General features: G+C 41.1%; 1 protein-coding gene across 5 annotated transcripts in view; it reads left to right on the forward strand.

Annotated features, from left to right (window-relative positions):
- The first annotated feature begins 3,309 nt into the window (after nucleotides 1–3,309).
- The window catches only part of BTRC (beta-transducin repeat containing E3 ubiquitin protein ligase), a 178,062-nt gene continuing 165,972 nt past the window's right edge, over nucleotides 3,310–15,399 (forward strand). For 4 of the 5 annotated variants that reach the window (XM_068548404.1, XM_068548405.1, XM_068548406.1 and 1 more), the window contains exon 1: nucleotides 3,449–3,591. In XM_068548404.1, the coding sequence (XP_068404505.1) occupies nucleotides 3,544–3,591 (48 nt within the window). In that variant the 5' untranslated portion in view covers nucleotides 3,449–3,543. The other variant, XM_068548409.1, reaches the window with a different exon arrangement.

The raw sequence follows: 15,399 nt of genomic DNA on the forward strand, positions 1-15,399 counted from the left end.
GAGGAGGTATCCTGTGTCCTCCACAGCATTTTCCTGCTGTAGGCCCAGAACACAGATATTGCTAAATGTCCTCTGGGGACAGACTGTCCCCAGCTGAGAACCACTGGTCTAGAACAACATTCATCGAACCTAAGGAAAGCTACTTCTTGATGTTTGTGCTAATGAATGAAAGAAAGGGGATAAACATAATCCAGAAGGGCAGAAAATGCAAAACTCTCATTTCTTTGTGCAGCAGAGATTGCTGGTTGCCTATTCCAACACCCATTAGAAGTGCATTTCTTCAACCTTTCTCCTCCAGCTCTATACCCCACCTGCCTTTGCACCCAAACTCTTTCCCTCCATTTCTGTCACTGGAGGCTAATCCTTCCATTTGGATTTCATTCTGTTTTTTCTCAGGACCTGACTCCATCATTATGCCCTCCTCTTTCTTTTATCTTCAACCTTTCTCTCTTTAATGGATCCTTTCTATCACCATTTAAATATGCTCAAGTCTCTCACTTCTTTTTATTCCCCAAGTTTTAATTTTGGAAATTTTCTTTAATTAATTAATTTATTTATTTTTAAATTTTTTATTTTTAATTCTTTTTGGCTGCATGGCACAGTTTGCAGGATCTTATTTCCCTGACCAGGGATTGAACCCGGGCCCTCTGCAGTGAAAGTGCAGAATCCCAACCACTGGAGCGCCAGGGAATTCCCCATATTTAGTATTTTATTTTATTTTATTTTATTATTATTGGCTGTGTTGGGTCTTCGTTGCTGCACGCGGGCTTTCTCTAGTTGCAGTGAGCTGGGGCTCCTCTTTGTTGCAGTGCGTGGGCTTCTCATTGTGGTGGTTTCTCTTGTGGAGCATGGGCTCTAGGTGCGCAGGCTTCAGTAGTTGTGGCTCGTGGGCTCTAGAGCGCAGTCTCAGTAGTTGTGGCGCACGGGCTTAGTTGCTCCGAGGCATGTGGGATCTTCCTGGACCAGGGCTCAAACCTGTGTCCCCTGCATTGGCAGGCGGATTCTTAACCACTGTGCCACCAGGGAAGTCCCCAGAGAAGAATTTTAGAGTTTAAAAGATCTTAACCTCCCACCCAAACTGAACCCTCCTATACAATCCTGCCTCTATGTTTTCAGACAATATGGTCATCCTGCCTCTATGTTTCCTTTGTCAGGACAGCTCTGATTACTAGAAAGCTCTGAGTCTGAGTCCTATGTTATTACAGTGTGGTTCAGGGAGAATAGCACAGGCCTTGGAGTCAAGCAGATTTGGGTTACAATCCTGATGATGTAATTTGCTGTATGACTTGAGCAAGTTATCTCCTCTCAGTCTCACTTACTTCATCTGTAAATTAGGGATAATAGTACTTGTTTTTACAAAGTTACTCTGTATTAGAGATTATGACTGTAAAATACCTAGCGTAGTGCCTGGCATAAAGAGCTAATAAAGTGACAGCTGTTATCATCATCATCATAATTATTATCCCACCCAGTGGTCCTAGTTTGCCCTATAGAGCTATATACATATGCATTTCAATACTTTCAAATACTTGAATTTAGTTGCCATGTTATTCCTAAGCGCTCTTTTTTCAGAGTAAGCATCCATCAATATTTTTTCTTTCAGTTATCTTGTCCTTGGCTACGCTCCTGCATATGATGTTTATAGAACATGGTGCCCATAACTGAATGAAGTAGTCGAGGTGTGAGGACTTCCCTGGTGGCACAGTGGTTAAGAATCCGCCTGCCAATGCAGGGGACACGGGTTTGAGCCCTGGTCCAGGAAGATCCCACATGCCTCGGAGCAACTAAACCTGTGCACCACAACTACTGAGCCTGTGCTCTAGACCCACGAGCCACAACTACTGAGCTCACGTGCCACAACTACTGAACCTGTGTGCCTAGGGCCCATGCTCTGCAACAAGAGAAACCACCGCAATGAGAAGCCTGTGCGCTGCAACAGAGTAGACCCTGCTCGCTACAGCTAGAGAAAGCCTGCGCACAGCAATGAAGACCCGACGCAGCCAAAAATAAATTTATATAAAAAAATTAAATTAAACAAAACAAAACAAAAAACCCACAAAGTACTCCAGGTATGGTCTTAGTGCTTTAAAACAGAGTAAAACCATAAAACTCTATTCCCCAGACACTAGTCTCTTCAAGCTGCCTAGGATTGCTTTAGCTTTTTTGGCAAACTTGTCACATACTGCCTTAGTCCTATGAGAAGTTGCAGGTAGTTTTCATGTGAATGAGTTTTGAGTCTTCATTTTGCAGTAGTGTAAAACTTTTTTTTTTAATTCAAGAGTAAAACTTTATATTAACTTAAAGTCTATTACATATTAGGTATTGTGCTGAGTTCTGAGGACGTAGGGATGAGTAGGACAAAGTATCAACATACTAGAAATGTAAGGTCCACAAGACTGGGTCTATTGCGTTCACTACTGAATCCCCCCCATCTCTTGGCACGATGTCTGCACACGGTTATATGCTGTTTGTTGAATGAAAGAATGAATAAAATAGTTTACAATGGAAAATTTCCTTATAACCGAAAAGGTATTTCCTTAATTCACTTATTTTATAAACTCAGATATTTTGTACAGCATATCACTTTTAGCCCAACCCTAGTGTTTTTTCCACTTAGGTTAAACCCAATTTCCAAAATAAATTCGTACTGTCCTTTTTAAGGCCAAACTAAATACTTACATGCTTTATTTGCTGGATGGCCATTATATTCCACCATTAAAGGCCTTTTGCAAGTACCCATTTAATCCTTAATGCAGGGCTTACATCTCAGGGTTAGCAGTAGCGGCCATGGTTTCTGAGTGCTAAACACCCGAGAATTTCCTGAGCCGAGTTCTATTCGGCCCTGATTTACTGTGGATTAGAATAAGGTGACAGGCAGAAATGTGGGGCGATGACTTAGGAGGACCTTGAAATTCTGCATTAGTCTATGAGGTGCTGCCAGGTGCCCATAGGCCAAACGCCTCTGGGTTGAAATCCGTCCCGCAGACGCCAGACATATGAATTTTGGGGGCGTCCAGTTCTCTACAACCACAGTTAGGGAGGCCCTAGGACCTCTGTCCTCTCACAGTTTTTTCCAGTATTTGGGCTACAGGTGAGGCACTGGTCGCCATCTTGATATCAATTGCCAGGCAAGCCGCCACTGGCGTCGCTCGGTAACCACGGAGACACCGATGCCCCTCCCGTTTCCCAGCCCTAGAAGCTGTAAACTACGATTCCCATACGCTGATTCTCTACTTGACTGCCCGTTGTCTAGATTCGGCTTGTCAGCCACCGCGACCCTACCGCAGTGAGCCGCGGGAGTTGCAGTTCGCGTTGTGGCCTCATTTTTTGCGGCGGGAAGCCCCAGAACTACAAATCTCGTGAGCCAGCGGGCTCACGCACGCTCACGGAACAGCTGGTCCTCCCTGGCCCCCCTGCGGGTGCCTGAGAGGTAAGAGGGCGGGGAGAAGGAAGAGGAGGCGGGATCCGGGCGCTGCGTTGGTTGCGGCCTGGCACCAAGGGGGCGGCCCCGGCGGAGTGCGGACCCGGTGGCCGTTGGCGATTATGGACCCGGCCGAGGCGGTGCTGCAGGAAAAAGCGCTCAAGTTTATGGTGAGGAGAAATGTGCAGGCCGGGGAACGGTGGAGGCGGTGGCGTTGGCGGCGTCGCTCAGGCTCGGGTCTGGGCCGCCATCCCGCTGGAGGAGGGGGCAGCGGGACCCTGGGCCGAGGCCGGGGCCGGGGGCGGGGGCGGCTGAAGGGACGGGACGGGAGTTCCTGGGAGGTAGGAGGGGTTGCGGAGAGGACCCGGGGGTGGGGGCAGCAGCTCCGCCATCTTGTGGATGAGAGGCCAAGTGACAGCGGGAGCTTAATCGGGGAGGGGGCTCTGGGCGGCGCGCAGGGCCCTGGAGGGAAAGGGGCGTAGGGACAGTTACTGAAGAGCGGAGGAAGCTAGGAGGAGAGACGCCGTGAGGCCGCTGGCAGGGCCTTCCTTGTGTGAGGGTTACGGGTGAGGCCCGTGAGAAGAGGTGCATTCAGGAGTGAGGAAGGGGAGCGCGGGATAGTGGGAGGAAAGATATTGGGAGTGGGAGGTGGGTGGGAAACGGGCAGCGCTGGATGCAGCTGGATCTAAGGTTAGAGGAGAGAAAGACAGGGCTGGTGGGAGACATAGATTTGTAGAGTTAGGTGGGAGAGATAGCCTTCGCCTTCAGGGTACAATCCCAGCTTGGCCAAACTAATGTTGACAAACTCTGGAAAGGACTAGGCCTTACTTAGGAAGAAAAGGACTGGGGATGGGGGTCTAGCGCTATGATGACAGTCTCTGGGAAAGGAAGGGGGTTAACTAGGAACCAGAATTACAAGTATCAGGAAAGGGGGTACATCCTCTAGTTTGAAAGGAGAAGACAGGAGAGGTTCATTGGTTAGGGAAACCTAGGTACAGGAGATTAGGGGCAAAATTAATAACTAATAGGGTAAAACAAAACTTAGTGCTAAATTGTAGAGATAGTAAAATGAGGGGGCCGGGTGCTGTACTACTTTCTGGGAAAGGAAAGGCCATGGAGAATCCAAAGACCCATAAGAAGTGATCAGATCAATGGAGAAATTAAGGAGATAAAAAGGGGAATGCAGGTAGTGAGGAATGGCAGATGTCAGGATTGGTAGTTATGAGTTTTAGGTTGAAGCACAGTATGAACTTGGATTGGATTTTGTGGGTGTGTTTAAATCCTTTGGAATCTAGTTCTTTAACTTTGAATCATGCTTTTCTGTTTTTGATGTGTGTATGTTTGGCAAATTTGTAGAGTCTGATATTTGATGCTTTTAATCTGATGCTTCATTTGTATATCCTAGATGTAAAACCAGACTTTGTGGTTACAGAATGATGGGATGCATAGACTTACTTCTGTCTTAGCAGGTGGCCATAGAGACATTGATAGTATTTGCAGTCTAGTTTTGCTTTTTCCAGAAGTAATTGTAACCTGTCACTCCAAATCTTATTTCTTTTGTCAGTTATTTTGTGTCTTTGCCTGAGATACCCAAACAAATTTAAACAAACATGGACACTAACCTAATTGAATTTAGGCTTTAAACTGCCCCATTTACAAGAATACCTTTTCAGAGACTGGTCAAATTTACTATAACTTTACTTACTTTGTATTAGTGCTTTCAAAAACACCTAACTAAAGTTCAAGTGTATCTTTACTAAAGTTCAAGTGTATCTTTAACAAAATTCTTTTAGGCCTGAAGAAGGTTCTTGAGTTTCTGCCCAATGTTGAAATTCTAAAATATTAAGAAGGGGCTTTGAAATTTTTTTGGACTTTAGAAGTGAGAGGAAGTTGCTTTGTATCTACAGCCAGCTTCTAGATTTGAGTCAGAAAAGTGGCAGTTGCTTATTTTTGTTTTCCTGCTTAGAGATTGACTCAATCCTGATCTTGACATGTGTTAGGTTTATGGAATAATGTGGTTTAAAGATCATAAAGAGACATTATGAGATCATCTTCGTTACTCCCCATTAGACCTCAGCCTAGGAACATTTTCAACCGATTGATCTCTGCTTGGTACCAGTGAGTTGTTTTGATAATGGTCTCCTGATTGAGTTAAAGTTGAGCTAGAGATGGCCATGTAGTAGTTTGCAGCTTTTGGGACGCCACACATTATTAAATGTTGAGTCAGTTTCTATAGGGAGAAACCAATTCTTCAGTTTTACAATAGTTACTTTCATTTTTGACTTTGCCTGCTATTGTGGCTGCTGTTTGAGAAAAGGCCAACTGGAAGAGGGTCACCAAGAATGACACCTTAATAACTGAAACAGAATGGAGAGTTAGAGATTTGGTATTCTTTTTCAGCTCAGTAACAGTCTTATTATGAATCTGAGTAAGTCACAACTTGCCTTTGGTCCCATTTACCCTGTTATAACATGTCTGTTTCCTTAGTCAATTGAGATAGGAAGATATTTTATTTGTGTTTGCACCTAGTAGTTAGTGCACAGTACACATGGAAGGACTATCCTTTTAATCAAATTGAAGTTATTGATAGTATTTGGCTTTATTTTGTCCTTATCCCTTCCCTCATTTGTGAGTTGTGAATGATAATTTTTATACCGATGCCTGATTTCCACTGTTTAAGAAAATGTAAAATTTGTTTAAAATAGCAACATGAAATGGATATTCTCTTTCATGAATTTTGCTCATTATTATATTGATGTAGTACTTTGATTAGAAATTTTATAATAAAATCTTATCAATGAGACTGCTAATTCAGATTTGACCATAATTCACACATGGTCTAGACTTAAAGTTTACCTTTGGATTTTTGTGATATATCTATATCTGTCTATCCTTCTATATCATATCTGTCTCTCTGTATGACAAGTGGAGGGATGAATTTGAAGGGTTTTTAAAACTTGTTTATTTGTTTTTGGCTGCTTTGGGTCTTCGTTGCTGCGCACGGGCTTTCTCTAGTTGTGGCGAGCGGGGGCTACTCTCCGTTGCGGTGCACGGGCTTCTCATTGCAGTGGCTTCTCGTTGTGGAACACGGGCTCTGGGTACACGGGCTTCAGTCGTGACACACGGGCTCAGTAGTTGTGGCTCGTGGGCTCTAGAGCGCAGGCTCAGTAGTTGTGGCACACGGGCTTTGTTGCTCCGTGGCATGTGGGATCTTCACGGGGCAGGGCTCGAACTTGCGTACCCTGCATTGGCAGGCAGATTCTTAACCACTGCACCACCAGGGAAGTCCCTGAAGTCCCAGGATCTTAGAACTGGGAAAATTTGACACATGCATGAAATAATTTTAGGACATATAAAATAGTTTTTTAAAGAATTGAAAGATAAGTGAAAGTGTAAAGGGTAACTTGCTGTGTAACAAACATAAATCTGTGGTTGACTGATGCATTTTCTGTTTCACTTGGTGTTGGCTGGGGTACCAGCATGGCTGGAATGTTCAAAATGGCCACATTCTGTCATGGCTGGCCACTGGCTGAAAGTTCAGCTAACAGTAAGGCCTTCTGTCCTCCTTTATGTGGGCCTCCTTTCTCCACATGGCCTTTCGATTTCCTTAAAGCATGATGCCTGGGTTCTAAGAAGGAGCATTCCAGGAGATAGGAAATAGAAACCAGTCAGCCAATTCTCTTAAGTCCTAGGTTTGGAAGTTGAGAATGTTGCCGTTGGTCAAAGACAGTCAAGGCCAGCCCAGAGCCAGGGGGAGGGAAAGTAATCTCTACCTGTAGACAAGAAGAGAGGCATGCATAAACAGGGAGAAATTGCTGGGGGCCATGCCCTTTTGAGACTGGCTACCACAGATGCTATTCTAGTTGGATGCTCAGGATAAAAATACAAATGGGATCAGCCAGATTTGTGGGTAATAACACTAGGAATGCTTTGGAGGCATCTCTTTTTCGAGGTTAACTTCTTAAGGAACTAACATGATCTCCTGCATGACTTGTCTTAATAATGTTACTGTAGAGATAATACTGGATGAATTGATAGGATTCAGGAACTTTTCTTTTTTGCCTGAGAACCATATGTATCTAAAAGCAAGAAACTGCATTTTACAATAAGTACTCAGATTTTTCACTATGATGGGCTTTTCTTTAAATCAGTGAGGTTGATTACCAGCTGGTTGGATGGACATTTGAAACTAGTTCTTAGTTTGTCAGAATTTCTATATATCTGTTATCTGTTCTCATTTAAATTAGCCTTCAGTTTCTTTTCTGAATACTCTTATATAGGTATTGGGGTATGGAATTACAAATTAATGATAATTCTCTGTGCTCATTTTCTTGATTCATGTTTGTAATGTACATAATAAATTATTGGAAGTGAATTATTAGATGTGGAGTAAAAATTCTTCTACTTTGAAAGATTGCCAGAAATTTATTGCTAAATTAGAAAATGAACTTTCAAAGGAGACTACTTGTTATTCTATATTTTTTGTGTATTGTTTAAATCCTAAAAGAAAATAACAGGTTAAGAATTTTTTTCTCTTTCTAAAGGGAGGTGGTACATTATGTAAGATCTTGATCATGTATAGATAAAATTATTTGTGGTAAATGGCATTACAATTAAAAAAAGAATGAGAATGAAGAAAGGAAAAAGGATCTTTGTGGTATTAAAATATTTTAAAATACCATGTGCTTTCTAGCAATATTTTAATACAGCATGAAGGTGCTTTCTAAATGTATATAATAAGAATTCACTGTGGATAAAGTAGAAAATATTTACCAATGTTTAACAACTTGGTCACTATAAAGAAAACTGCTTTCTTTCTTAATAAATCAATCCCAGCATCCTAACATCGGCAGTGGAGGAGGGGAAAATCTCTATGGGAAAGGTCCACGTGATCTTACCATTTCAACTAGTATTCCGTAAGATTCACCTTCTACTGGGGGAATCTCTGGATAATTCCCTTTAGATTTCTGAAGCCTGATTGAAACAGAGCTAGAACATTTTACAGAAGACTCAGAGATAACAACAGAGGAATAGATACTGAGAGTAATTTTGAACTAAGAATATGATTTGTTCTCTGGGGCACTACAATCATAGTTCCTGGATTGCCTTTGTGGCTAGGGTGAGGATGGGGAGCAGGGGACCAAAAGCCACAGAGCTGGGAGAGAATTCCTGCCTGCTTAAGGTGAACGTTTTGAGTTGGAACTTCCTTCTGAGGTCTTGCTCCTTTCTGAGATTTGGCTCTCCCTTCAGGGTATACTTGCCTTCCTATTCCCAGGCTTGTGACTGACCTGACCTGACTCTGTCTGTGTCAATAATAGGATAACCACAGTAGAAATGGGAGGGTTGTGTTTGTTTTTCTTTGTTTTTTTTTTTTTTTAATATGATCAGCCATGAATAGCTAATATGTATTTACTTAGTGTTTACTGTTTGCTATTCTAAATTCTTTACATATACTATTATTTCATTTAGTCCTCCCAATAATCCTGTAAGATAGATTCAGTACTATTGTTACTCCCATTTTCAGATGAGGAAACTGATTCCAGAGAGGTTAAGTAACTTGCACAAAGTCTCTCTGCTTAGCAAGAAGCCTGAGATCAAACCCAGGCAGTCTGACTTGAGACCCTCACTTGCACTGTGTTTCATCCTTGAAGAGCAGAGAAACAGTGGAATATGATGGCACATTTCTTTGCTGGTCCGATGGGCCGGAGTGGAGAGTTACTGTCCAGACTTACATGTAGATTTCTGATCATTTGAATTACTGAGGAAACGGAGTTGTCACAGTATCATTGTATCAATTGGCTATTGCTGAGTAATAAAGACCCACAAAGTGTCATGGCAATACAATGATAGTTATTTATTCTCATGAATATGTGGATTTGCTGAATATTGGATGACATAGACTGAATTTTGTTGGGTCACTCTGGATTTGGCTGCTCACTCAGGACTGTTCCACATATTATTCTGGGACTCAGACTGTAGAGGCAATGACTTCCCAGGCAGAGCTGTCCTCATAGCTGTAGAGCAAGAGAGCAAGCCCAGTTGTTCAAGTGCCTTTCAGTCGTTGGTTTTATTATACCTGCTGATATTCCGTTAACCAAAGTAAATCACATGGTCAAGTCAAGAGGTGGGAGAGTATACTCTGCCCATAGAAGGAGTGGAAGAGAGAGCAACTTGCACAATAATTTACTATAGTAATAATAATCTAATATACTTGATTTATAGAAGAATGATAAAATGTTTACTATTACAACTATTGTGCTTTCTTTCTGCTCTCCCTTGTTGGCACTATTCTGACTAGCACCTTCACATTTTGGTTACTGAACAACACCTATTGGTTGGATACTTCCAGAATCACAATTTGATACAGCAGGTGTCTTTGTATTATGTCATGTAGGAAAAAAAAAAGTGTAAAGAAATAATCAGAATCTTGACTTTAATCCACAGTGATGCCCTGGAAAGTTCATCAATATCACAATTCTGTTTTTCTGTACTTGGGAAGGATAAGGTTGATGCCACTGAGTAGCATTTGTAACAGAATTTGAACTGTAACAGAATTTGAATCAAGGTCATACATAATGCCCTAACAACTCCCTTGGTATTACATTCAGAGCTCTTAAGCCCCTTCCCTGAACCTAAACTTAAGGCTGCAACGATATTTTCTGATGTCTGGGGGACTTTTAGGCTTTCACTGAAAAGTTGTGGAAACAGAATTGTAGCATGTGGATAATGTTTTTGCAGCACGGATACGTAAATCCTTGTACTTCTTAGGAAGTACTACGCTAAACTGTTAATGTGTTTTTTTGTGAGATGTTGGATTATGGGTAATATTTCAAAATATTTGGCAACTGAAGATGTATTAGGAAACACAAAAAAAGCATCACTTAGGTGATTTTTCTTTTCTATATATTCCTTAATGTTTTCTACATTTTTGACAGTGAATATGTATTGTTTTTAATCAGAAAAATTAAAATTTAATATATTTAATGCATACATTTATAAAACAAGTACCCCAAATGAAGACCTGCACTTGATCATGGACTACAGTGTAGCAAGTGTACTGGCCAGTGGTGGCTTGAATAGACACCTCACTCTGAGCTCATTTTCTTAACTGAAAAGTCTTAACCGTTAGTCTTACCTAGTTAAGAAGGGTCTCTCTTTCTCTCTTCCCCCCCACCCCAGTTCATTTTAAATTGTAAATTGCCATGTATAATGTGTTAATTGATAAATTATGCTACTTAAACTCCTATATGTATCCAAGGTTTTCAGTGGAAATTTAGAACTCTATGGTCCTAAATTGTGCTGGAGCACTGCATTTTCCTGTTAAGTAGTACTTGACAAAATGAGTGAGTTGACAACTGAAAACGAGGCATGCAGTGTGGTTCGATAAAAATATAAACATAAACCAAGTGCAAAACATTATGTTACATGTGGAGGGAGGTGGTTATGGGGGCAGGAGGGGATGAAGACACAAAGTTAAGTATTATAAAACTTCTGTCTTCTCTAGAACTTCACAGTCTGTTGAGAAGATAAGCATTTATAAATATCTCTTAAGGCACACTTTGATAAGTGCCATAATAGAGGCACAAAGTGCTATAGAAGTTAAGGGAGGGGAAATTAGTTTTAACCGGAAAGATCTTTGGAAGGTTTGAAGAAGAGAGCTTCATATTGGTCTTGTGGAATAGATAGATTTTGACAGACTTGTTTCTGAAGTGGGCAGTTCCAGGAAGAGGGAGTAGTTTGGGTAGAGGCCAGAAGATCAGGAGATGGCCAGCACTGTGTGAGTAGATATGTATGATTTGAACATAAGGTGAATAGCAGACAAGAGGGAAAAGATAGATTGGGAGCCTAGGGAGTTTGGATTGAATCCAGTTTGTATTTAAGAATAATATTCTAGTGTACTTGGTATGTGTCTATATAAGCTTTTATTGAAGTAAAATAAGTATACTTTTTAAAGAAATCATAAGTATACAGCTCATTGAATGTTTACCCAGTGGTCACTTCTGTGTAACAATTATCTAATACCTGTAGATTTGTTTTTGCCTTTACTGGTATTTAACTTCACATAAATGGAATCACTCCAGTATATATTCTCTAGTGTCTGGCATCTTTTGTCCCACATAAGAAGATTCATTCAGGTTGCTGTGTTAGGTGTAGTATGTTCATTTTTATTGCTGTGCAGTATTCCACTGTGTGAATATAGTTCAAATTTTTAGCCATTTTATTGTTGATGGATGTTTGGGTTATTTCCAGTTTAGGGTTACTGTGAATTGTGCTTTTATGAATAATCTTGTACGTGTCTTTTCTTGTACATATGTACATATTTCTGTTGGGTATATACCTAGGAGTGGAATTGCTGGGTAATAGGGTATGAAAAATGTTTAGCTTTAGTAGAGTCTATGAATTTTTTCCATTTCATACTTTCTACAGCACCATATGAGAGTTCCAGATGCTGTACATTCTTGTAACATTTACTTGCTACTGTCTTTTTTCACTTCAGCCATACTAGTGGGTGAATGGTATTATCTGACTGTTTTAATTTGCATTTCCTTAATGACTGCTGTAGTCAAGCACCTAAAAAGATTATTGAGGTTTTTGGCTTTTTTAGGTTTACTGGCTGTTTAGATATCCTCTTTTTTGAAATGTCTATTCAGGCCTTGGTCATTTTTTTTTTTTTATTGGATCGTCTGCCTTTTTCTTATTGATCTATTCCCTATATTCTGAAAAATACAATACAGATCTTTCAACAAGTATATGGTTCTTTTGTAGGAACGTGTGTTTTGTTTTCAGATTTTTTCATTTAAGAGATCAGTAAAAAAGTCACAAGATTTTGTGACTACAAAATACCTACACAGGATTTACAGGGTTAACAGTTTTTTTTCCTACGCAACCAATACTTGAAAAAGAAGCACCACTGTCAGCACCATCATTTTATAAACGAAAGAAGGAGCTTTTTAATGCCACAGAAGTAGAAAACACATAATCTCAGAATAAAGGAAACTTTTTGAGGTAGGCAGAATAATGCCCTCCCCCCACCCCCATCCAAAATAGACAGTCTAATCCCAAGAACCTGTGAATATGTTAAATTACAGGGCAAAGGGGAGTTAAGGTAAAAGATAGAATTTGGTTGCTAATCAGCTGACTTTATTTTTAATTTTTTGCCATGCAGCGTGCGGGATCTTAGTTCCCTGACCAGGGATTGAACCCCTGCCCCCTGCAGTGGAAGTGTAGAGTCTTAACCACTGGACCGCCAGGGAAGTCCCTCAGCTGACTTTAAAATAGGGAGATTGTCCTGGATAATCCAGGTTGGGCTCGGTGTAATCACAAGGGACCCTAAATGTGTAAGAGGGAGGCTGAAGAGGAGGTCATAGTGATGACATGTGAGAACTCAATCCACTGTTGCTGATTTTGAAGATGGGGTAAGAGAGCCGTGAGCCAAGGAATGTGAGCAGCCTCTAGAAGCAGGAAAGGACAAGCTAAGCCTCCAGAAAAGAACATAGCCCCGCTGATGCCTTGATTTTTGGCTCAGTGAGTCCCATTTCAGACTTCAGAACTACAGGACTGTCAAATAATAAATTAATGTTGCTTTAAGCCACTAAGTATGTGGTACTTTTTTAAAGCAGCCATGGCAAACTAATAGTCTCTCTTAAGATAGTTATCCTAATTGGGGTGTGTGTATGTGGATAAAATACACATGCATATAACATCACTATATTTATTTTTAGTGTTTGGTAACTACCAGTGCAATTCTTTCTCTTTCTCTTAATATTTTATTTTGAATCAACTCAGAATTACAGAAAAGTTTCAAGTACAACACAAATGACATTTTTTCCTGAACCATTTGAGAGTAAGTTGTCACATCATCACCAAATGCTTTAGTGTATATTTTCTGCAAGCAAGGACATTCTATATAAGACAACCATCAAAATTCAGAAATTAACATACAGTACAGTTACAGATCTAACCCCTTAGACCCCATTCAAACTTTGCCAGTTGTTCTAATAATGTTCTTTTTTTTTTTAAAAAAAATATTTATTTATTTATTTATTTGGTTACACAGGGTCTTCGTTTCGGCAGGCGGGCTTCTTAGTTGCAGCTCGCCAGCTCGTTCGCTGCAGCACGTGGGCTCCTTAGTTGTGGCAGAGGGCTCCTTAGTTGCAGCTCACCAGCTCCTTAGTTGCAGTACACAGGCTCCTTAGTTGTGGCATGCGAACTCTTAGTTGTGGCATGCATGTGGGATCTAGTTCCCTGACCAGGGATGGAACCTGGGCCCCCTGCATTGGGAGTGCGAAGTCTTATCCACTGCGCCACCAGGGAAGTCCCTCTAATAATGTTCTTTATAACAAAAGGGTCTAATCCAGAATCACGTACTGAAATTAGTTGTCATGTCTCCTTAGTCTCCTTCAGTCTGGGACGGTTCCTGTCTTTAACTTTCATGACTATGGCACTTTTGAAGATTATAGGCTAGTTATCTTGTAGAATGATTCCTCAATTTGGGTTTATCTGATGATGTTTCCTCATGATTAGATTTGGGTCCTGTATTTTTGGCAGAAATACCACAGAAGTGTTGCTTTGTTTTACTTATTGCCTCCTGTTGGGTGACACATAATTTTTGTCTGTCTTACAACTTTTTTTACTTGATTAAAGTGACATCTGCCAGTTTCTTCTTTAAAGCTAATGTTTTTGTAGTAAGTATCTTGTGGGAAGGTACTTTGAAACCATGTAACTATCTTATTCTTCATCAGATTTTCAATCTATTTATAACAGAATGAGTTTATGAATTCCTGTTTTATTTGATGGGTTATAATACTATCATTCTTTTTTTTTTTAATTTTTTTTTTTTTTTTGGCTCTGTTGGGTCTTCGTTGCTGCACGCGGGCTTTCTCTAGTTGCGGCAAGTGGGGGCTGCTCTTCGTTGAGGTGCGTGGGCTTCTCATTGCAGTGGCTTCTCTTGTGGAGCACGGGCTCTAGGCGCATGGGCTTCAGTAGTTGCAGCACGCAGGCTCAGTAGTTGTGGCTCGCGGGCCCTAGAGCTCTAGAGCGCAGGCTCAGTAGTTGTGGCACACGGGCTTTGTTGCTCTGCAGCATGTGGGATCTTCCCGGACCAGGGCTCGAACCCGTGTCCCTTGCATTGGCAGGCGTATTCTTAATCACTGCGCCACCAGGGAATCCCAATCATTATTTCTTTTGACACTTAAATTGCTCCCTGTTTGGCCAGTGAGAGTGCTTTCAAACTGCTTTCTTTGTCTTTTTTATGTATTTCTGTCATTCTTTGAACATTGTACTTTCCCCCCCAGCCCTGGAATCAGTGATTTCTCTTTTTTTTTCTGGTTTCTTTTAGTAGAGAATGACATATAGAAGTCAATATCTGGGTGTTAGGTATACACATTGCTATTGGGTGTCACTGCTCCCAAGTCCTCTCACTGGACAGAGGTAGGGAATATATATGTATGTGTAAACGTGCGTACACATACATGTGCACACACATATCGCTATTTTAATTTTATCTACATATTTATTTAAAACCATGAGTTCACACAGATATCTCCAATTCTTGTCTAACACAACAGGGTTTATCCAATAATTTGCTTTCCATAATTGTAACTCCCTTTTCTGATAGTAAGTTGGCTCTCATTATCCTCAACATAATTTCTTTTTTTTTTTTTTCAACATAATTTCTTAATCAATCCCCCCTGTATGCGACCAGTCTCTCCTGTTGCTGCTGTTCCTGACACCCATCATGTGGATGCCATCCTCACCTTATCAGTCTCCAAAATCCCATATTAGGCTGCTGCCCCTAGCCCCCGTTTGAAGACCCTTCTCATTTCAGGCTCTGATACTGTGCACTAGGTTGCTCTCCTCACTCCATTTGGACTCGAGCACCTTGTGCAGGGCTACTAAGGCTGCCATATTCCTGTATAGACATTCTCTTTATCCTGCTAGCGTTCTGACATCCTGCTGTAGGTCACTGCAGATCCCTC

This window comes from Eschrichtius robustus, chromosome 7, assembly GCF_028021215.1.
Source record: "Eschrichtius robustus isolate mEscRob2 chromosome 7, mEscRob2.pri, whole genome shotgun sequence".
Taxonomy (NCBI): domain Eukaryota; kingdom Metazoa; phylum Chordata; class Mammalia; order Artiodactyla; family Eschrichtiidae; genus Eschrichtius; species Eschrichtius robustus.